This window comes from Hemiscyllium ocellatum, chromosome 12 (genome assembly GCF_020745735.1).
Source record: "Hemiscyllium ocellatum isolate sHemOce1 chromosome 12, sHemOce1.pat.X.cur, whole genome shotgun sequence".
NCBI classification, from domain to species: Eukaryota; Metazoa; Chordata; class Chondrichthyes; order Orectolobiformes; family Hemiscylliidae; genus Hemiscyllium; species Hemiscyllium ocellatum.
The window spans coordinates 29,574,557-29,598,469 of NC_083412.1; the positions used below are offsets into that span (position 1 = coordinate 29,574,557).

The window sequence follows — 23,913 nt, forward strand, 5'->3', positions numbered from 1 at the left end:
AAGGTAGAGCGATAGTTCTTGGGGACTCGATAGTGAGGGGTACAGACAGACGGTTTTGTGGGGGCGACAGTGACTCACGTTTGGTATGTTGCCTCCCAGGTGCAAGGGTACGTGATGTCGCTGATCGTGTTTTCCGGGTCCTTAAGGGGGAGGGGGAGCAGCCCCAGATCGTGGTCCACGTTGGCACCAACGATATAGGTAGGAAGAGAGGTGAGGATGTCAGACAGGCTTTCAGGGAGCTAGGTTGGAAGCTCAGAGTTAGAACAAACAGAGTTGTAGTCTCTGGTTTGTTACCCGTGCCACGTGATAGAGAGTCGAGGAATAGGGAGAGAGAGCAGTTAAATGCGTGGCTACAGGGATGGTGCAGGAGGGAGGTATTCCGGTTTCTGGACAACTGGGGTTCTTTCTGGGGAAGGTGGGACCTCTATAAAAAGGATGGTCTACACCTGAACCTGAGGGGCACCAGTATCCTTGGGGGGAGGTTTGCTAGTGCTCTTTGGGAGGGTTTAAACTAACTCCGCCGGGGCATGGGAACCTGGACTGTAGCTTTAGGGTAAAGGACCTTGAGTGTAGGGAGGTTATGAATAATGCAGCGATCTCGAAGGAGGGTGCCTGTAAACAGAAGGGTGGATTGAAGTGTGTATACTTCAATGCCAGAAGTATAAGAAATAAGGTAGGTGAACTTGCAGCGTGGGTTGGTACCTGGGACTTCGATGTTGTGGCCATTACAGAGACGTGGGTAGAACAGGGACAAGATAGCTGTTGCAGGTTCCAGGGTTTAAATGTTTTAGTAGGATCAGACATGGGGGTAAAAAAGGGGGAGGTGTGGCATTACTTGTCAAAGATAGTATTACAGCAGTGGAATGGACGATGGAAGAGGACTTGCCATCTGAGGTAGTTTGGGCTGAGGTTAGAAATAGGAAAGGTGAGGTCACCCTGTTAGGTGTTTTCTACAGGCCTCCTAATAGTCCTAGAGAAGTAGAGGATAATATTGCGAGGATGATTCAGGAAAAGAGTGAAGGTAGCAGGGTGGTTGTTATGGGGGACTTTAACTTCTCAGATATTGACTGGGAGAGCTATAGCTCGAGTTCATTAGATGGGTCGGTGTTTGTCCAATGTGTGCAGGAGGGTTTCCTGACACAATATGTAGACAGGCCAACAAGAGGTGAGGCTATACTGGATTTGGTTCTAGGTAATGAACCAGGCCAGGTGTTAGACTTGGAGGTAGGTGAGCACTTCGGGGACAGTGACCACAACTCGGTGACTTTTACTTTAGTGATGGAGAGGGATAAGTGTGCGCCGCAGGGCAAGAGTTATAGCTGGGGGCAGGGAAATTATGATGCAGTGAGGCATGACTTAGGATGTGTGGATTGGAAAAACAGGCTTCAAGAGAAGAACACTAATGAGATGTGGGGATTGTTCAAGGAGCAGCTACTACGTGTCCTCGATAAGTATGTACCAGTCAGGCATGGTGTAAAGGGCCTTGTGAGGCAGCCGTGGTTTAGTAAGGAATTGGAATCCCTTGTGAAAGGGAAGAAGGCGGCATATGTAAAGATGAGGTGTGAAGGTTCAGTTGGGGCGACAGAGAGTTATAAGGTAGCCAGGAGGGATCTAAAGAGAGAGCTAAGAGAAGCGAGAAGGGGACATGAAAAGTCTTTAGCTGGTAGGATTAGGGAAAACCCAAAGGCTTTCTATAGGTATGTCAGGAATAAAAGGATGACTAGGGTAGGTATCGGTCCAGTCAAGGATAGTAGTGGGAAGTTGTGTGTGGAGGCGGAGGAGATTGGAGAGACACTAAATCAATACTTTTCATCAGTATTCACTCAGGAACAGGACACTGTTGCTGATGTGAATACGGAGTTACAAATGATTAGAATGGATGGCCTGGAAATATGCAGGGAAGAGGTTCTGGGAATATTGGAGAGGATGAAAATAGATAAGTCTCCTGGGCCTGATGGCATTTACCCTAGGATCCTATGGGAAGCTAGAGAGGAGATAGCAGAGCCATTGGCCTGGATTTTTATGTCGTCATTGTCAACGGGAATAGTACCAGAGGACTGGAGGATAGCGAATGTGGTCCCCTTGTTCAAGAAAGGGAGTAGGGATAGCCCTAGTAACTATAGGCCAGTGAGTCTGACTTCAGTGGTGGGCAAAGTCTTAGAGAGAATGGTAAGGGATAAGATTTATGAACATCTGGATAGGAATAACGTGATCAAGGATAGCCAGCATGGTTTTGTGAAGGGCAGGTCGTGCCTCACAAACCTTATTGAGTTCTTTGAGATGGTGACTAAGGAAGTGGACGAGGGTAAAGCAGTAGATGTTGTGTATATGGATTTTAGTAAGGCGTTCGATAAGGTTCCCCATGGTAGGCTAATGCTAAAACTACGGAGGTATGGCATTGAGGATACGTTAGAGGTTTGGATTAGGAATTGACTGGCTGGAAGGAGACAGAGGGTAGTAGTTGATGGACTATGTTCATCTTGGAGTGCAGTTACTAGCGGTGTACCACAAGGATCTGTTTTGGGACCATTGCTTTTTGTTATCTTTATAAATGATCTAGAGGAAGGGCTTGAAAGCTGGGTAAGCAAGTTTGCAGATGACACAAAAGTCGGTGGAGTTGTGGATAGTGAGGAAGGAAGTGGTAGGTTACAGCGGGATATAGATAAGTTGCAGAGCTGGGCAGAAATGTGGCAAATGGAATTCAATGTAGCTAAGTGTGAAGTCATTCACTTTGGTAGGAGTAACAAGAAGATGGATTACTGGGCTAATGGTAGGCTACTTGGTAGTGTGGATGAGCAGAGGGATCTTGGTGTCCATGTACACAGATCTCTGAAAGTTGCCACCCAGGTAAATAGTGCTGTGAGGAAGGCATATGGTGTACTGGGCTTTATTGGTAGAGGAATTGAGTTCCGGAGTCCTGAGGTCATGTTGCAACTGTATAAGACTCTGGTGCGGTCTCATCTGGAGTATTGTGTGCAGTTTTGGTCGCCATACTATAGGAAGGATGTGGAGGCATTGGAACGAGTGCAGAGGAGGTTTACCAGGATGTTGCCTGGAATGGTAGGAAAATCTTATGAGGAAAGGCTGAGGCACTTGGGGCTGTTCTCATTGGAGAAGAGAAGGTTTAGGGGAGATTTGATAGAGGTGTATAAGATGATTAGGGGTTTAGATAGGGTCGACACTGAGAACCTTTTACCGCTAATGGAGTCAGGTGTTACTAGGGGACACAGCTTTAAATTAAGGGGTGGTAGGTATAGGACAGATGTTAGGGGTAGATTCTTTACACAGCGGGTTGTGAGTTCATGGAATGCCCTGCCAGTAGCAGTGGTGAACTCTCCTTCTTTATGGTCATTTAAGCGGGCATTGGATAGGCATTTGGAAGTTATTGGGCTAGTGTAGGTTAGGTAGGATTCGGTCGGCGCAACATCGAGGGCCGAAGGGCCTGTACTGCGCTGTATCTTTCTATGTTCTATGTTCTATAGACTGAATAGTGAAGGCGGCATTTGGTACACTTGCCTTTATCGGTCAGTGCACTGAGTATAGGAGTTGGGAGGTCCTGTTACACTTGTACAGGACATTGGTTAGGCCACTTATAAAATATTGCATGCAATTCTGGTCTCCATGCTACAGGAAAGATGCTGTTAAACTTGAAAGGGTTCAGAAAAGATTCATAATGATATTTCCAGGATTGGAGGGTTTGAGCTAAAGAGAGAGGCTGAATGGGTTGGAGCTGTTTCCCCTGGAGTGTCAGAGGCTAGGAGTTGACCTTATAGAGGTTTATAAAATCATGAGGGGCATGGATAGGGTAAATAGGCAAGGTTTTTTTCCCCAGGGTAGGGGAGTTCAAAACTAACAGGTATGGGTTTAAGGTGAGAAGGGAAAGATTTAAAAGGGACCATGCATAAGGTGGTGTGTGTATAGAATGAGCTGCTAGAGGAATTGGTGGAGGCTGGTAATATTACAGCATTTAAAAGGCATCTGGATGGATATATGAATAGGAAGGGTTTAGAGGGATGTAGATGAAATGCTGGCAAAAAGGACTAGCTTAACTTAGTGAGGTCTGCAGATGCTGGAAGTCAGAACCAATAAAATGTGAAGCTGGAAAAGCACAGCAGGTCAGGCAGCATTGGAGGAGCAGGGAAGTCAACGTTTCAGGTCAGAACCCTTCATTAGGACTGGAGAAGAAACATCGACTTTCCTGCTCCTTCGAGTCATATTGGACTTGAAGTATTAACTTTGATTGTGCAGGAAGAAGATTTTTAGATTTCCAGCATATTGGGACTAATTCTAAAGGAGGTGGGACCTCTACAAACTGTACAGGTTGTATGTCAACAAGATTGGGACCGATATCCCTATGGGGCAGTATGCTGGTCCAACAGGGGATGTATTTAAATTAACTTGAGAGACAGAAGCATATCTCAACATAATCTAGAAAAGAGAAACAATCTGAACAAAGGACTGGGTTAAGCAAATTGCCTTAGAGTACAAAATATTAAAGATGAAGTAAGCTTAAGAGGGAACAGAATGTCTACATTAAATTAAAGAAGGAAGTGGTAGGTGCAGGTATAGTTTCAAAAATTCAAAAGACATTTGGACAGGTACATGAATAGGAAAGGTTTGGAGGGATAGGGGCCAAGTGCAGGCAAGTGAGACCAGTTTAGTTTGAGAAACTTGGTCAGCATGGACGAGTTGGGCCAAAGGGTCTGTTTCCATGCTGTACAACCTTAATAACAAATATATATATTAAAAGTCACAATGTGACATGAAGAAGGTTGGTGAGTTGCAGGGTGAGATACGTGCATTGGAAAATTATATTGTGGCAATAACAGAAAGCTGGCTCATAAAAGGGCAAGGTTGAGTGCTTCATATTATTGGATAGATGGGCCTTGGGGAAAACTGAAAAGAGAAGGGTGGCAGTATTTCATTTTTTTCATAGGAAGTGGGAGTCAATGGAAAGGCTAGCATGTTATATCCCTAATTGTTCATCAACTGAGTAGATTGCTAGGCAACTTCAGAGGAGAGCTAAGAGTCATCCACATTTCTCAGCATCTGGAGTTACATGTCAGCCAGAAGAGGATGACAGATTTCCTTTTCTAAAAGACATAAATGAACCATATCGGCTTGTACAACAATTGATGATAGTTTCATGGTCACTATTACTAAGACTGTCTTGCAATTTCATGTTCATTAACTGAATTGAAATTCCTCTACCTATCATATAGGATTTGAACCTGTATCATCACTGCATCACTCTGCTCCTCTGGATTACTGAACCTGTAACATTACCCTGCCACATTTGACCCATCCCACTTCCCCCATGCCCCACACATGCCCTAATTATTGTTGAAAAACAAAATGATTCAGGAGAGTGTTACTGTGTTTGTGTTGGATAGAGACATTGTTCAGCAAAGTTCAAAATTACAGAGCATAGTAATAAGGAGGCTTGAGGAATTCTGACGATACTCAGGTTGTAATTGTATAAAGGGCAAAGAGGGAGAAGAGTTTCTGATTTTTTTCGGGAAAAGTTTTTAGTTAATATGCATCCAGCCTAACAAGGAAGCAGTGCTGATTTGGGGAATGAGATGACTTAATTGTCAGTAAGGGAATATCTACAGAATTGTGATTAGACCATTATAACGTTCAGGTTAAGGAAAAAGACAAAAAGCAATATAGAGCAAAACTACTTAATTGGAAGAGGAATAATTTGGGGTGAAAATGGATTTTTTGTGCATTAATTGGAATCAAAGGTGATCAGGTAAAACTGTAACAGGACAATGAGCTGACTTTAAAGAGGAGATGGTACACATTCAGATGAGGTAGATTCTCATTAGGAGGAAATGTAAGGGAATCAAAACCAGAACTCTTTGGATGACAAAAGTGCTAGAAAATAAACTGAGGCAGAAAACGTGTAGCACACAAATTTATAAATAAGTAAAATAGGAGCAGGAGTAGGACATTCATCCTTCGGCCTGGTGCGCATTCAATAAGCTTATGGCTGATCTCTTGACCCTCAAATCTGCATTCCCACCTTCCCTGCTGACCTTTCACCTCTCTGCTTGACAAGTATCTGCCTCTGTTTTAAATCTATGAAAGAATTGTGTTTCCATCACCTTTTCAGGAAGGTAACATTTCAAAGACTCATGACCCTCTTGAGAGAAAAAAAAACCTTATCACCATTTTAAATGGGCAATGCCTGGCTTTGAAGGACTGATCCTGTAGTTCTAGGTTCTTCCATAAGAGGAAACAACCTCTCCACATTCATCCTGGCACTCCCCCTCAGGATCATACTTGTTTCAATGAAGTCAACTTTTGTTCTTCTAAACTCTAGCCAATACAAGCCTAATCTATCCAATCTTCTTTCATAAGACAACCTGTCCATTCCAGGTAAAAATCTCACAAACTCTCTCTGAAATGTGTCCAATAAACTTACATCTTTTCTTAAATCATGTGACAAATACTGCGCACAGTACTCCAGATGCATTCTCACTAGCGTTCAGTATAACTGAAGCATGATTCTTCCTACTTTTGTATTCAATTCCCCTTCTAATAAATAAGAGCATTCGATTGCCTTAAAGCTCTGAAATCTCTTACCATTTAGATAATATTTTTATTCTTCCTGACCATTTTAGATTCCCTCATAATATACTCCATTCTTACATCTGTACTCTCTCACTTAATCTATAAACTTCTTATCCTCTCTTCACAACCTAGCTTCCTAATTTCTTGTCATGAGCAAATTTGACAACCATACTTTCGGTCCCTTCACCAACTCATTGTATAAATTGTAAAGAGTTGAGATCCAAGCTCCAAACCCTGTGGCACACCACTTGTTACATTTTACTTGGTTGGCAAGATGGAGGAGAAGAGGTGGGATTGATCAAGGACCACAAAGGGAGTCTACACATGGAAGCAGAAAGCATGGTTGAGGTCCAACACAAATGTTTTTTTTCTCTGTACTTGCTGAGAAAGTAGATGCTGCCAAAACAATTATGAATGAGAAGAGAATTCAGATACAGGTTGAGCTAAAACAAATAGTATGAGGTGGTATCAGAATGCCTGGCTGTATTCATAGTTGTTACATTACCAGGACTAGATGGAATATGAATACTAAGGAAATAAGTTTGGAAATTGTGGAATTATTGACCTTAATTCCACCAATTCTGCTTAAATATAGTTGTGGTGTCAGATGACTGGTAAGTTACAATGTATTATATTTTTTCAAAAAAGCAGGTAAGAATAAGTACAGGACAAGCTGAGTAATGAGAATGCTTTCCTGAAACAATGGGCTTTTCTGATCAACCAGTTCAATGATGGTATTGCACACCACTGCAGCAGATGGGACTTGAACCTGGAAGGCAGAAAGGGGAGGGAAATATATCCCTGGTGGTGGGGTCCGTTTGGAGGTGGCGGAAATGTCGTTGGATGATTTGGTTTATGTGAAGGTTGGTAGGGTGCAAGGTGAGCACCAGGGGGGTTTTGTCCTTGTTACGGTTGGAGGGGTGGGGTCTGAGAGCAGAGATGCGGGATATGGATGAGATGCATTGGAGGGCATCTTTAACCATGTGGGAAGGGAAATTGTGGTCTCTAAAGAAGGAGGCCATCTGGTGTGTCTCCCCATCCCTTTCCGCCTTTTGCAAGGACCATTTCTTCCGTGACAACCTGGTCAGGTCCACACCCCCCCCTACAATCCACCCTGCCGTCCTGGCACCTTCCCTTGCCACCGCAGGAATTGCAAAACCTGTGCCCACACCTCCTCCCTCACCTCCATCCAAGGCCCCAAAGGAGCCTTCCACATCCATCAAAGTTTTACTTACACATCCACCAATATCATTTATTGTACCCGTTGCTCCCGATGCGGTCTCCTCTACATTGGGGAGACTGGATGCTTCCTAGTAGAGCACTTTAGGGAACATCTCCAGGACACCCGCACCAATCAACCCCACCGCCCCGTGGACCAACATTTCAACTCTGCCTCCCGCTCAGCCGAGGACATGGAGGTCCTGGGCCTCCTTAACCGCCGTTCCCTCACCACTCGACGCCTGGAGGAAGAACGCCTCATCTTCCGCCTCAGAACACTTCAACCCCAGGGCATCAATGTAGTTTCACCAGTTTCCTCATTTCCCCTTCCCCCACCTCACCCCACCTCCAAACTTCCAGCTCAGCACTGTCCCCATGACTTGTCCTACCTACCTATCTTCCTTTCCACCTATCCACTTCACCCTCCTCTTTGACCTATCACCTTCATCCCACCCCCATTCACCCATTGTACTCTTTGCTACCTTCCCCCACCCTCCTCCCTGACCTATCACCTCCATCCCCACCCCCATTCACCTATTGTGCTACATTCTCTCCACCCCACCCTCCTCTCATTTATCTCTCCACCCTGCAGGCACTCTGCCTCTATTCCTGATGAAGGGCTTTTGCCCAAAACATCGATTTTCATGCTCCTCAGATGTTGCCTGAACTGCTGTGCTTTTCTAGCACCACTCTAATCTAGAATCTGGTTTCCAGCATCTGCAGTCATTGTTTTTACCATAGATTGTGAACAGATTTAGCAACTCAAAACTGGGTACCCACCAGGTGCTGTGCGTGGTTAGCAGCAGCAGAATTGCAGTCACCCAAAATATGAAATCTTATGACCTGATATAAGCCAGCAGATCAACACTGGTTCAATGATGGTTGTAGGAGAATGTTGTAGTATCACCTTTGGAATTATGTCCCTTCAAAAGCTCAACATTCAAGTGAGCCTGCTTCACTGGCATTAACCTGTGACAACAAGCTCTCTGCACTGAAGAGCTCAAGGTATATGCTGTATCTGACGATTACTCTGTACAATTTAGCAGAACTGAGAACATTGAATATACAGAATCCACACATCTTGTTTACGTTACATTACTCAAGAATGCGCAGCTGTAATTTATTTAAAAAAGAGATTTAAAACAATGCCGAATCCAGGAGGAACTCAACGAGTCTGGCTGCATCTGTAGGAAGAAAACAGAGTTAGTGTTTCAAGTCCAATGACCCTTCAGCAGAACCATTCTAATGAAGAGTTGCTGGAATTGAAACTTGAACTCTGTTTTCTCTCTTCAGGTGCTGCCAGATCTGCTGATTTTATCCAGCATCACTGCTTTTGATTCAGAGTCCCAGCATCTTCAATTCTTTGCATTTATTTTAATGCAGAATCCAGCTTTCTTAGAAACCAAGGGGGCAAGTAGCAAACAATAAAAAAAATTGCAATCCAGAAGCTTCTACAGTACAGAACACAGAAGAACATAAGTTGACTTCGCAAACCATGGGTATCCCTGAGTTGGCCAGATTTATGCAGACAGCCAGCTGATTGGCCTGTTTAAGGGTTCTTTCCATTTTTAATGGCTGTTGGGAGTCAGCTTTCTGCTGAACCAAGGAAAGTGCATCTAAATTGCAAAAACATTTACCACCAGCATAGAGCTAGCAGAACAAGTCCACAAACAAGTTTCAAGTAATGTGTGGATCGACAGGAAGAGTGTGTAATGTTAAATAATAAGCGATAAGATGAAAGTCAGCAAAAAGTGGTCTCACACTTCCCAACCACTGAATTGGTAAGACTCGTGTTCCAGTTCAAATTTTTTAAACAAAGGATGCAAATGTTATACTGGACACATACAAGTCAACAACATGGCCATCAAGTGGAATATGGGCTCAAAATTGATCTGTTGCAATTTGGTTAGCCTAAATGTGATTAACTTCAATCAGAAACAGCCAACAACCTGAAGTACTATGGAAAACCATTGCTGAGGGGTGGCCTGGTGTGAAAATTGAGGCAATGGACACTCTCAGATGGCTTTGGCCTTATGCATTGCACCATAGTGTCTTGAGGGGTGTTACCAGCAAAGGAAAAAAGAAGTATTTATAAAGTCACAGCGCAAAAACAGACCAACTAGTCCAACTCATCTATACCAACCAAGGACAGCATGATGGCGCAGTGGTTAGCACTGCTGCCTCACAGCGCCAGGGACCTGGGTTTGATTCCACCTTCAGGCGACTATCTGTATGGAGTTTGCACATTCTCCCCGTGTCTGTATGGGTTTCCTCCAGGTGCTCCGGTTCCTTCACAATCCAAAGATGTGCAGTTTAGGTGAATTGGCCGTGCTAAATTGCCAATAGTGTTCAGGGATGTGTATGTTAAGTTCACTGGTCAGGGGAAATGTAAAGTGGTAGGGGAATGGGTCAGGGTGAGATACTTTTCGGAGGGTCAGTGTGGACTTGTTGGGCTGAATGGCCTGTTTCCACACTGTAGGCATTCTATGATAAGTTTCCCAAATTAGACTAGTCCCACCTAGTCAAAGAGCCATAGAGATGTTACAGCATGGAAACAACTCGTCTTAAATTAATCTAGTCCCATTTCCCAGCACTTGGCCCATCTCCCTCTAAACCTTTCCTATTCACATACCCAACCAGATGCCTTTAAACGTTGTGATTGTATCAGCCTCCAGACTTGCCTGTGTTCAGCCCATATCCCCATAAACCTTGCCTAAACATATACCTGTCAAAATGCCTTTTAAATGTCGTAACTGTAGCTGCATCTACCAGTTCCTCTGACGGTTTATTCCAAACCCGAGCCACACTCTGTGTGAAAAAGATGCCCCTTTATAAAGCTCTCCCCTCTCATTTTAAAAACATGCCCCTAGTTTTGAACTCCCCTACCCTAATGGAATGACCTTGACTCTTCACCTTACCTATGTCATTCATGAGTTTATAAATATTTGTAAGGTCACCCCTCAATCCCCAAAGCTCCATGAAAAAAGTCTCAGCCTAGCCATCCTCTCCTTATGACTCAAACCCTCCAGTCCTGGCATCTTCCTGTTAAATCTTCTCTCCAATTTAAATAAAATCCTTCCTAAAGCAGGGTGACATGAACTGTACACAGTACTCTGAAAGTGGCCTCACCAATGTCCTGTAAAACCTCAACATGACGTTCCAACTCCTATACCCAATGGTCTGAGCAATGAAGGCAAGCATGCTAAATGCCTTCTTAACCACCCTGTGTACCAGTGACACAACTTTCAATTTAACTGAACCCCTCGGTCTCTCTGTTCGATAACACTACTCAGGGCCTTAATATAGCTAAGTCCTGTGGTGACTGAAGCTCTCTACCAAGCCATATTATTGCAAATGCATTGAGAACATATGGGTGTAGAGCAGATGAGATGACTAGCACATGATAAAATCTATTGGTCAGACATTAATGTTGACATCAAGACATTAATACGAGTGTAGGCATATCAGATTTATTACTCAATGTCAACAACCTTTATACCTGCATAAGATTCTTGGCCCCTTCATCCATAATTACTATTGATCTGATACTATCAATGGAGCTAACTTTATCACCTATGATGCTCCAATTTTCCAACTGTCATACCTGCAAAGAATACTTCAAGTAAGCCTGTGGCAGACACACTGAGTACCATGTTCAGTCTGTTTAGTGCACCTGCGGAAACCATTTCTGACAATGGGAACTGTAAACGGGCAGAGCTTTTAGGGCTATGTGTGCCATAAGGGATTTTCTCCATGTGATGGTGTCTACCATGTTGAGGTGGTTCTGCTCATGTATGCACAATCCTCTTCCCTTTGTTGGGAAATGTGCCCTGCAAATGTCTTGGCAAAAATCATTCTCACCTGCCTTTCAAATATAATGTCTAATGGTGATCAAAATCCCATATCCAGGTGCAGCTCTGACCTGCAACATGGTAACATTTTGTGGCATTCTCACCACATTGCCCCAGATCAACAAGTCTTGCTGAGTCTGTTAGATCACCCATCCAGTTGTGTAGGACTATTAACCAAGACAATAAGACTACAAAGAATAAGACCATACGAAATAGGAACAGAAGTAGGCTGTTTGACATCTCGAACCTGCTTCGCCACTCAATTGAATCGTGGTTGATCCAACATTCCTCACGTCCACTTTTCTTCCTGTTTCTCGTGATCATTGATTTCCCTACTAATCAAGTATCTATCTATTTCAGGGAGAAAGTGAGGCGTGCATATGCTGGAGATTAGAGTCGCGGGTGTGGTGCTGGAAAAGCACAGCAGGTCAGGGAGCATCTGAGAAGTAAGAGAATCGATGTTTCGGTCTATAGCATTCATTCCTGATGAAGGGCTTATCCCCGAAATGTCAATTCTTCTGCTTCTCGGATGCTGCCTGACCTGCTGTGCGTTTCCAGCACCACACCCACAACTCTGATCAATCTATTTCAGCCTTAACCACACACAAGGGCTCTGCCCTTACAGCTGTCTGTGGCAGGGACTTGCAAAGACTCACCTGAGAGAAGAAATTCCTCCTCATCTCAGTGTTAAATTGGTGCCTCATTATTCTGACACTGTACTTTTCATTTCTAGACTCTTCCATGAAGGGAAGCATTTTCTCAGTATTTACGCTGTCAAGCTCCTTAAGGATCCTACATGATTCAATGAATCACCAGTGAGAGAGTCCCAATCCAGTTTCGTCTTTGCTCATAAGACAAGCCTTCCATTCCAGGGATCATCCTAGTGAACCTTCTCGGAACTGCCTCCGATGAAGTAACATTTTTCCTTAAATAAGGGAATAAAAACTGCTCCAAACACTCCCAGTTGTGGTCTCACCAGCATTTTGTATAGTTGCAGAATGACTTCCCTACTCTTGTACTCCAATCTCCTTTAGATAAGGGACCAACATTCAATTAACCTTCATGATTATTTGCTGCATCTGTGTGCTAACTATCTCTGTTTTACGTACAGGTACCACCCACCCCCCACCACAAGTCATAGAGTCATAGAGATGTACAGCATGGAAACAGACCCTTCGGTCCAACCTGTCCATGCCGACCAGATATCCCAACCCAATCTAGTCCCACCTGCCAGCACCGGCCCATATCCCTCCAAACCCTTCCTATTCATATACCCATCCAAATGCCTCTTAAATGTTGCAATTGTACCATCCCCCACCACATCCTCTGGCAGCTCATTCCATGTTGCAGCTTTTCTCCATTTAAATAATATGCTGTTCTTTTGTTCTCCCTTCCAAATTTTCCCACTTGCTAACTTTTTGGCCATCAGTATATCTTTGTAAATTGTATCCTCTCACAACCTGCCTCTCCATCTATTTTTGTGTTGGTTGCAAATGTAATGGTTACAGCATGTCCGCTTCCTTTCATTGAGTCATTAATATATATCGAAAACCGTTGTGGTCCCAACACTGATCACTGTGGAGGCCTATTGGTCATAGGTCACCAACCTGAAAAAGACCCCCTTTGTCAAGTTACACCTCAGTGCTATCCATCTGGTTATGGGATATCCATCATCAACAGGGACCATATTTGGAAGACGAATGATAAAAATATACTGTTAAGCCATGCACTGCCTAATAATCTGAGTTGTAGGACGGTCTTCTCAACAAACAAGCAAAGATGATTTACTACCCTCCTCACAGTGGTCATGTACCAACTTCATGGGGAGGCAAACAGGCTGGTTGAACATTGACAAAAGGAAATTAATCCTGAGAAGTGAGAGGAGAAAAATGAGGAGCAATTAAAAGGCATAATTCTGACATTGATTTCGGAAAAGAAATATCTGAGGTATTAATACACAGTCATCGACGATGGCAGAGCCATTGGGGCAGATATGGCTTCCTACTGAAAGCCCCCTTCCCCTTCTTCCAATAGTTTGGCCTGTTCACATGGTCACAGCTTATGGCCTAAGTCTCACTATCCTCACAGGGAGATTATTTAATGTTGCACCCATTTCTGGGAGTAACTAGTTAGTGCAGAAGCATAAACTCAGGCGCAATTCCTTCTTCATTTGTCACACAGTTTCCCAGAAAGTACAAATACTTGTACAATTGTAACAAAAGCCAGCAGGAATGAATCAACAATAAACTTGAAAGTAGTTCTTGATCCCTTTAAGAAGCTTGGGTGGGTTTCCTTGCTGCTGAATGCATTGATTTATGGTGTTCAGTTAAGAGACGGAATTACTTAGAATTTTCCTGATGAAGGGCTTGTGCCCAAAATATCAGTTCTCCTGCCCCTTGGATACTGCCTGACTGGCTGTACTTTTCTAGTGCCACACTTTGCCTCTTACTTAGAATATTGGGCTCCAAAATCGCAATGTGGGTTTCAAGTCGATGTTACATAGTGATTAACATCACAATATGCACAACTTGCATAACTATGGCATGTGTTATTTAATCATGTGCTGGAACCCCGATCAATACAAAGGTTTTTGGATTTATTTTCGAGCAGAATACCCATGAAAAGAATGGGGAGGCAATGGCCTAGTTGTATTCTTGTTAGATTATTAATCCAGAAACTCAGCTAATGTTCTGGGGACCTGAGTTTGTATCCCGCCAAGGCAGATGGTGGAATTTGAATTCAATAAAAAAATCTAGGATTAAGAATCTTCTGATAACTATGAAACTATTGTAAATTGTAAAAAAAAAACCATCTGGTTCATCAATGTCTTTCAGGGAAGGAAATCTATCACCCTTGCCTAGTCTGGCCTGTAGTGATTGTAACAAGGTAAGCTAGATAAACCTCATAGAATATGAGTTCCCTGACTGGGGCTGTCACTCTGGTCCAATCAGAGTGCCCTGGCTGACTCTTTAAAAGCAGGAGGGTCAAGACATCCTGTTCCCCCTGAGAGCTAGCTCTGACGGCGCTGGATCAGTGTCAAGGACTCTCCATGTGTAAAGTATGGATGACTTGGTGATGGGACACCACCCTCTGTGGAATTATTTCATGGCCTACATGTGATTCCAAACCTGCAACAATGTGATTGACTCTCAACTGCCCTCTGGGCAAATAGTGATAGGCAATCAATGTTGGCCTAGTCAGTGATTCTCACATCCTGTGAATGAATAAAATAAAATGGCATCTAGAATAACATCCGCCGAAACAATGTGCATGCTGCAGGGGCTATATTTGACTTCTAAGATCATGCTAACACCCAAAGGAAGGGTATTACATAACAAAATATTGTGCCCTTGCACTTAATTATGAGGAATTTTTAACCCTACTTTAGTGCTTTCAACACAAAACTTCATACAGAGAGATCATTGTGCAGGAATTCCAGTATTGAGGCCAACAGGCTTTATTCACAATCTACTGTCGACTTCCAAACACCAGGATGCTAAATCATCAAAGCTGCACTTTAGCATCTTATCCATATCTCTCAAAAATGCTCTAAAATGCATCATGACAATGAATTACCTATATCTGAAAAGCAGAGACTGGTGATAACACAGACGAAGATAATGTAAACTGCGATCTAGCGATGATAATTTAGTTTGAAGGTGAAATGCTGAGGGAAGGTATTGTCCATTTTACAAGGCTCCTCGTTTACCTTATTTTGTCTTCTTTGTCTTCTTCTCAGACGCAAAAATTCTTTGTGCTGACGTGACACAAAATTTACGGCAGCGTATTCCAGCAGGGCGGAGAAGACAAAGAGAAGACAAACTGCCATCCAAATATCGATAGCCTTGACATATGAAACCTAGATAAAACAATAAAAAGCTTTAGGAAGAGATAATGTTCGCAATGAAACTGACAAATCTTCTTGCAGATCAATCCAACCATTCTAGCTTTAGATTATACCATCACTCTGCCCACTTGGGAAGGAATACTGGGAACAAATGAAACTATTTCTTAAGCTCTTTGAAATCAAACGCAAAGAGCAATCATCAATTGATGTTATTAAATATTCTTTATTTTGCATTTCTGTCTACACGTGACTTAGACCTCACATGGAATCATTCATTGTCAGTGCTCTGAGAAAGGTGTGTGACCAAGATGTGAACCCTGTTGTGCTGGAAACATCGACCCCCTGCCCCCCCGTTCCTCAGATGCTGCCTGACCCGCTGAGCTTTTCCAGCATCACACTTTGTGACTCTGAGCATAGGCAAGTCTGATAATGTCAAGGAAAAACAGGATTTAAATTTATTTTCACCCAAAACCTTTTACGATCCTGTGGTATGCAGCTGAGGAGTATGAGAATGGAAAGTTCTGTGTGCAATCCTAAATTTGCCTTCGGACTTCATGATCATAATAGTAGGGTGAGTTGGGCACCCAACCATTCCCTGATGCAGTTCTGAGGTGGGGTCAGTGGATTGACAATACAACTCAATCAGTAGACAGGCAAGCATAAATCTGCAATGGACACAATACTAATGTTGGGCTTCTCTCATTCTCCTTTTTCCAGATTGAAGCAATTAGAAAAGACATGTCTGCAGCTTTCTTTCATATCCTTGGAGATTTCTTCAAGGGTTGCTGGTGAAGCAACTGGAGAGAGTCTGAAAAGGTGGCACATTTACTACTTTACACTAGTTTTGTAAACAAGCCCAGAAATAAATAAAAGAGCCTTGTTTCACTAAATAAAAGCCCTGAGCACATGTCCAAGTCATAATTAGGCATTTCCATTGCAAGTTATCAGTGTTGTGACCATTGTACACCCATAAAGTGCATACGACAATGTTGAATTTAGATAACAAGTCTGTCAAGTCAGAGTCTTCAAGTGATCTCAATCAGTTTGTTAATAGCCTTGATCATTCCAAATATAAAAACTTTTGACCATGGTCAGAAAACCAGATGCTCATGGCTCAAATGGTTGAATTTCCAAAAGGGGTCATTTTGTGATCTGGTCATTCCAGCACACACAGACCCCTGCAGGCAGTGCTGAATTATGAAATCCCCTATGATATCCACTCCGGGCATTCGTAATTCTGCATTAAATGTAAAACCATGCCAGGATATTTCTTCAACACTGCCATTTTATAATTACAAATTTTTTCTGCTGAATTTTAAACATTCAGCAGTGTCAATAATGTTCAGATCCTTTTTTTTTACTAGATTGTTTTATGGTGCATAATTAATCTGAATCTTGCTAGGAAACACGAGCTAGTTGTCAATTTTGCAGTTAGTTTTGCAGGAAATAGAATCCAGCAGATGATGAATTAACATATATTTTGGATTATATGTTGGATCACACAACTTCATCTGTTGGCAACATCTGCGATTCATTACAGTATGTTATATGTTTGAGTGAATGTTATTCATTATCATCTACAGAAACACAAATTTTCATAATTTCTATTTTCTTTAATCAATAGGCAATAGTGGAGACACTTTTCCTCAAGCACATTGTAAGTCAGAAATAATGACAGCTTGAATTTATGTAACACACTAAAGAGGACAAATAGTCTCCAGTGCAAATGATATTGCACTGTACAGATGCATTGACTTCAAAACGGAATTCCAAAGAGAAGCCATTCAAACTACACTCAGTGTGCTCCGTATCATCCAGAGAGATTTGGCCTGGCATTCAGATCAGATTGGGATCAGGAAATTGTTAAAATTTGCCAGTCCAAATTGCCTAATAAAAAGACAGCCAATTAAACTATCAATCCTCAGACTGGTGTAAAGTGAAAACGATGCAGGAAGAAACATAGACATTGAAATTGTTTGAGGGGAGATTGACCAACACTGGTGAAATGTGCCTGGATTATGTGATTTGTGTTCTAAGAGAGATTGAAACATCCTGAAGCATCTGCATTTGAGTCAACAAAATGAGCTGTAGTGGCAAATCAGGCACAGGGAGCAGAGGGAGAAAATAAGGAGATTGTAGAGATGGATGTAAGTCTAAAAAGCTGATCCCTTCAGAAAGATTTACAGTTATTCAGCATAGTGTAACCACTGTTGTAACAGCCAACTTGGACACAGCAAGATCCCATAAATAGAAATTTGTAAACGAACCGATCATCCATTTTCTTATGTTTGAGGGATAGACATTGGCCAGGACGTAAGTGATAAGACTCCTGACCTTTATTCAGATATAATCATTGGATTGCCTACATCCACTGAAAGGGCGGAAAGATCCCAGTTGAACCAAAAGATGGCCCCTCAGACAACAAAGCCCTCCCCCAGTATTGCATTGGATTGTCAGCCTTGATTCTTATGTTCAAACCCTGAGGACATAATCTGGGGTAAAAGCCTAAATATTTCAAACCAGCTTTACAATGAGCAGAGTAGATCAAATACAGAACTTGTCCCTAGAGCTCCAAGATAAGGAAAGGTTTTATATTTACCAATTGGACAGTGGTCGAGTGCAACCTACATCATCTAAAGTCAGCCTGACTTTAAAACAGGGCTCAGTTTTACATATTTTTCTTGATTAAGCATCAGTTGCCATGAGACCTAGTGAGGTCTGTCATAGTATCGTAACAAATTCACTTCACTCACTACCATGCTTGCCCCATTGCCTCCATCTTGTCTAATTCTAGTCCGATCTTATCGCATGCTGTTTCAGGAACAGATTGTTCCTAGCCAAAAGACGAGTGTCTGTGGTGATCATGCCATAATTAAAAGGCCACGGTGTACCAAGGTAAGTATTGGCAATTGGTACTGACCTTACAGGCAGCATGATGGCATGGCAGCCACAAAGCCACACTGCTCACAGCAAGAGCCAATATGGCTGACACTCCCTCACACATGCAACCTCATTGATGGCCTACTGGTATTTTTGTTAAACTAGTAATCCAGAGGTACAGGCAAGGTTACAGGGACCTTGGTTTAAATCCCAGGACAGCAGATGAACTTTGAATTCAACAAAAATCAGGAATTAAAAGTCTAATGATCACCTTTAAATGACTGCCACAAAAACCCATCTGGTTTCACCAATACCTTTAGGGAAAGAAACTGCTGTGCTTACCTGATCTGGCCTACATGTGGTAACATTTACCACCATCAGCAATGCAGGACTGGGCATCCATCAGGTGCTATGGGCCAGCAGCTGTAGGATTGTACTCCAACACAACCTGCAAACTCACAGCCTGTCATATTCCTCACCTACCATTACCATGAAGCCAGGGGATCGACCCTAGTTCAATTGAGAGAGCAGGAAGGCATACCTAAAAATGAGTGTCAATCTGAGAAAGCTATCAAAGAAGACTTCTTACATGTGAAAACAGTGCAATCAGCAAATGATAGACAAAGATAAGTGATTATAAAACCTAATGGATCAGATCTAAGCTCTGCAGTCCCACCACATCCAGTTGGGAATGGTGGTGGACAATTAAACAATTCAGTGGAGGATGAGGTTCCTCAAATATTCCCAACTGGAGTGATGGGGGGAGGGGGGGGGATAGCACATCATGAGGGTAGCTCAGTTAGCTGGAAGGCTGCTTTGTGATATAGAGCAATACCTACAACATGGGTTCAATTCCACACCACTTGAAGTACTACCTCTCCCCTCGCCTGAGGTGTGGTGACCCTCAGATTAAACCACCACTAGTTGTCTCTCTTTAATGAGACAGTAGCACTGTGGTTTTTTGGAACTATGGCAACATTACATTATTACTGCAAGAAATAATACTGAAAAGGAATAAAGTAATTTAAACTTTCATATTAATGCTCAATTCGACAGAGATGGCTCGTGGCCTTGCACCATCCTGTGTCAGGCTTATTTTACGCTACATTTCTTTCTGCCTCATGGAACATCATCATTGAGTCGTTTCCACTGTTTATAAAACAGTCACATCGGGCAAAATTTTCTATGTCTGTTTGGCATGGTTACTTACTTATGTAGGAGGAAACACATGATAATTGCATAGAGTCTGTACAGGGTGAAAGCAGGCCATTCAGCTTATTGAGTCCACACCAACCCTCCGAAGAGCATCCCACCCAGACTCATACCCTGACCCGATCCCTGTAACCCTGTATCTCACTTGGTTAATCCACCTAGCCTTCACATCCCTAGAGATTATGGGCAATTTAGCAAGGCCAATTCACCTCACCTGCATATCTTTGGACTGTGGGAAGAAACCGGAGGAAACCAATGCAGACACATTGAGAATGTACAACTCCACGCAGACAACTGCCCAAGGGTGGAATTGAACCTGGGACTTAGGTGCTGCTAGACAGCAGTGCTAACCACTGTGTAGCCCAGGAATGAAGGTTTGCTACCAAGCTGTCAGAACCTTTCAGGTAGGTTGGCTTTCTTGAGCTTCATGGCCATGAATCCGATTGCATTCACCAGCATGTCATGGATCTTGTTATTATCCCAATCTGCTGGAATGGCATCCATAGATGCAATCTTCTTTCGCCAAAAAACAGGAAGCATATGTTCACAGACCAAGCAACATATATCACAAACAAAGTGACGTGTCTATATACCTTGTTTCATGCCTGGTGGAAAGGTCTCAGATGTGTATGCTCTCCTAGTTGTGAGGGAAAGTCAGTGAGCTGATTGTGTATATGAGCTGCTGAATTTTGTAGCTCTTTTGTTTGTGTCAAGTGTTAACACTGGTAGATGTGAACAAGTAGGACCACCGTGGGGTGCCGGTACTTCTACATTGCTTGCTGCAATTAAGGAACAGGTATTGAATGGATATGAAGCAACTGATGGAGATGTTGAGTAAGCAATCTACTGCATGCAAGTTTGTTATTTATCCAATCTTACAAGCCATCTAAAGATGTGCAGGTTAGGTGAATTGGCTCTGCTAAATTGCCGATAGTGTTCAGGGATTTGTAGGTTAGCTGCATTAGTCAGGGGAAATGTAGAATAATAGGGTAGGGGAATGGGTCTGGGTGGGTTACTCTTCAGAGGGTGGACTTGCTGGGCTGAATGACCTGTTTCCACACTGTAGGGATTCTATGATTCTAACTCCCAGCGATGAATGAATACTCGAGCAGACAGTGACACATGTCCTGGCAGAGGGCAGTAGACCAATCATCCTCTTGTAGCACTAGATCCAGCTTCTTGAGCCAGCCATGGGGTTGATCTGCACAGCCACCTCTGTTCTGGATGTCTTTGACAATCAGTGTGGTCTCTTGTGGCCATCCACAGGGAAACAAACATTGCTTCTTTCTTGGGTAGCTTTCAGGAGAGCTTTCAGGGAGACACTGCTGAAGCATGGTACCAGTTTTTACCTGCTGTCTGACACTTCAAGGGTGGGTGAGATAACTGAGCAGAGGTTGACTGATGCTCCTGGGTTACAGAGAGTGAGTTCTCTGTTGGGGCCTTTTAAACGTGGAGTCCAGAATCAAAGCCCAGATGATCATAATTTCATACGATCCTGCCATTAAAACTTGGTGCTTTACTTACACAAGAGTCTGTAATAAGCTGAAAAAAAAATGCCAGTGGGAAAACCCACCCATTATACCCTCCTTCTCACTCTGTTTCAAAACAATAAAATTCCACCTATCATCTCAGCTAGTGAGTAGAGTTCTAACCATCTTTGGTCCACCATAGTCTTCTATACAATATAAAAAAGATGCTTTATGTTATATTTAATACAACTACTTTTTTTTCATTAAATTGAGAGTGAACATGAAAATGCTCAGAGCAAATATATCTGCTGAATTCATTTGAAGTAATGAAAAATATGATGGTTCCTTCATTTTAATTGCCTATCTCCTCAAATGGCTTGATTATGTTCAATAATTTTATAATTTAAAGTAACACATTATGAAATTTTCAATAACCCAAGATCATTGGGGGACTGGAAATCTGCTGCAATCTTCTCTGTAATAATTCTTTTGAAGTGTTTTAATGAAAAACTGCAGGGAAGATTCAGCAATACAAATATATCAGAGTGTTCAGTCAATTATTTCACAGCTCTAAAATCAAAATTCATATCCAAACTTGTAGGGACACAGCAGTGAGGAAATACACTGCCTTCCATCCAGTTTTTGGAACTCTGTTTAAATATAACTAAAACACTGACAAGGGAAGTCCATATATGTAGCAATGTTCTTAAGATGCAAATGTTAACTTTGCTTTCTCTCTCCACAGATGCTGTCAGACCTGCTAAGCTTCTCCAGCAATTTCTGGTTTTGATTCTGATTTAGAGTCATAGAGTCATAAAGATGTTACAGCATGGAAACAGACCCTTCGGTCCAACCTGTCCATGCTGACAAGATATCCCAACCCAATCTAGTCCCACCTGCCAGCACCCGGCCCATATCCCTCCAAACTCTTCCTATTCATATACCCATCCAAATGCCTCTTAAATGTTGCAATTGTACCAGCCTCCACCAACTTCCTCTGGCAGCTCATTCCATACACGTACTCTGCGTGAAAAAGTTGCCCCTCAGATCTTTTATATCTTTCCCCTCTCACCCTAAACCTATGCCCTCTAGTTCTGGACTCCCCCACCCCAGCCGTTGTCTATTTACCTTATCCATGCCCCTCATAATTTTGTGAACCTCTATAAGGTCACCCCTCAGTCTCTGACGTTCCAGGGAAAACAGTCCCAGTCTGTTCAATCTCTCCCTATAGCTCAAATCCTCCAACCCTGGCAACATCCTTGTAAATCTTTTCAGAACTCTTTCGAGTTTCACACCATCCTTTTGATGGGAAGGAGACCAGAATTGCATGCAATGTTCCAAAAGTGGCCTAACCAATGTCCTGTACAGCCGCAACATGACCTCCCAACTCCTATACACAATACTCTGACCAATAAAGGAAAGCATACCAAACGCCTTCTTCACTATCCTATCTACCTGTGACTCCACTTTCAAGGAGCTATGAACCTGCACGCCAAGGTACCTTTGTTTAGCAACACTCCCTAGGACCTTACCATTAAGTGTATAAGTTCTGCTAAGATTCATTTTCCCAAAATGCAGCACCTCATATTTATCTGAATTAAACTCCATTTGCCACTCCTCAGCTCATTGGCCCATCTGGTCCAAATCCTGTTGTAATCTGAGGTAACCCTCTTCGCTGTCCACTACACCTCCAATTTTGGTGTCATCTGCAAACTTACTAACTGTATCTCCTAGGCTCACATCCAAATCATTTATATAAATGACAAAAGGCAATGGACCCAGCATAAATCCTTGCAGCACTCCACTGGTCACAGGCCTCCAGTGTGAGAAACAACCCTCCACCATCACCCTCTGTCTTCTACCTTTGAGCCAGTTCTACAGTTCTTTGGTTTGTTTATAAACTTATAACATCCTTCAGTTCCAGACCAGCATTAATCACATTTTGAATTGTATGAAATAAGATGATCTCAGACTATTGTGGTGGATCGTTCTCTCATTGTACTGAGACATTTTGCTATGAGAACGTACAGAGCTTTATTGTGAATTAGGTATGCTTAATTAGTCATTAAACTGAAAAACCACTTCACTTCCAAAACTGACATCCCTCACTTTGATGAGCATGAAGGGTGGCACATTGGCTCACTATGCTGTGCCACAGTGCTAGGGCCCCAGGTTTGATTCCAGGCTTTGGTGGCTGTCTGTATGGAGTTTGTACATTCTCCTTGTGCCTGCGTGGGTTACCACCCACAGTCCAAAGGTATGCAGTTTAGATGAACTGGCCATGCTAAATTGCCCATACTGTTCAGGGATGTGTTGGGTAGGTACATTAGTCAGGAGAATGGGTCTGGGTGGATTAGCATGGATTTGGAGGGTCAACATGGATTTGTTGGGCCAAATGGCCTGTTTCCATACCGTTGGGGTTCGATGCATGTGCCCTCAAAAAATCTGTATTCTTGCCTGGTTTTTAAATCTGGTTACAGCTGTCTCGTATTTGCAGTCATCAGATGGCTGTGGCCAGAGATTCCTGAACTTCTAAACTGTGTACAGACTGTCCAATTTATAGAGTCATAAGTGTCATACAGCACAGAAACATACCCTTTGGTCCAACCAGTCCATGCCGACCATAATCCTAAACTAAACTAGTCCCACCTGCTTGGCCTGTATTCCTCAAAATATTTCTTAGTCATATACTTATCCAAGTGTCTTATAAACATTGTAACTGTAGCCACATCCACCACTTCCTCTGGAAGTTCATTCCACACATGCACCTCGCTCTGTGGAAAAAAATTGCCCCCATGTCTTTGTAAAACCTTTCTCCTCTCACCTTAAAAATATGCTGCCTTGTCTTGAAATCTCC

At 42.8% G+C, this 23,913-nt stretch overlaps 1 protein-coding gene across 1 annotated transcript in view; it reads right to left on the minus strand.

Annotated features, from left to right (window-relative positions):
* glra2 (glycine receptor, alpha 2) overlaps positions 1–23,913 on the minus strand; it is a 195,874-nt gene that overhangs the window by 30,998 nt on the left and 140,963 nt on the right. Inside the window, exon 8 of the mRNA XM_060832961.1 lies at positions 15,358–15,507. Within this exon, the coding sequence (XP_060688944.1) occupies positions 15,358–15,507 (150 nt within the window). The remainder of the gene's footprint in view (positions 1–15,357; positions 15,508–23,913) is intronic.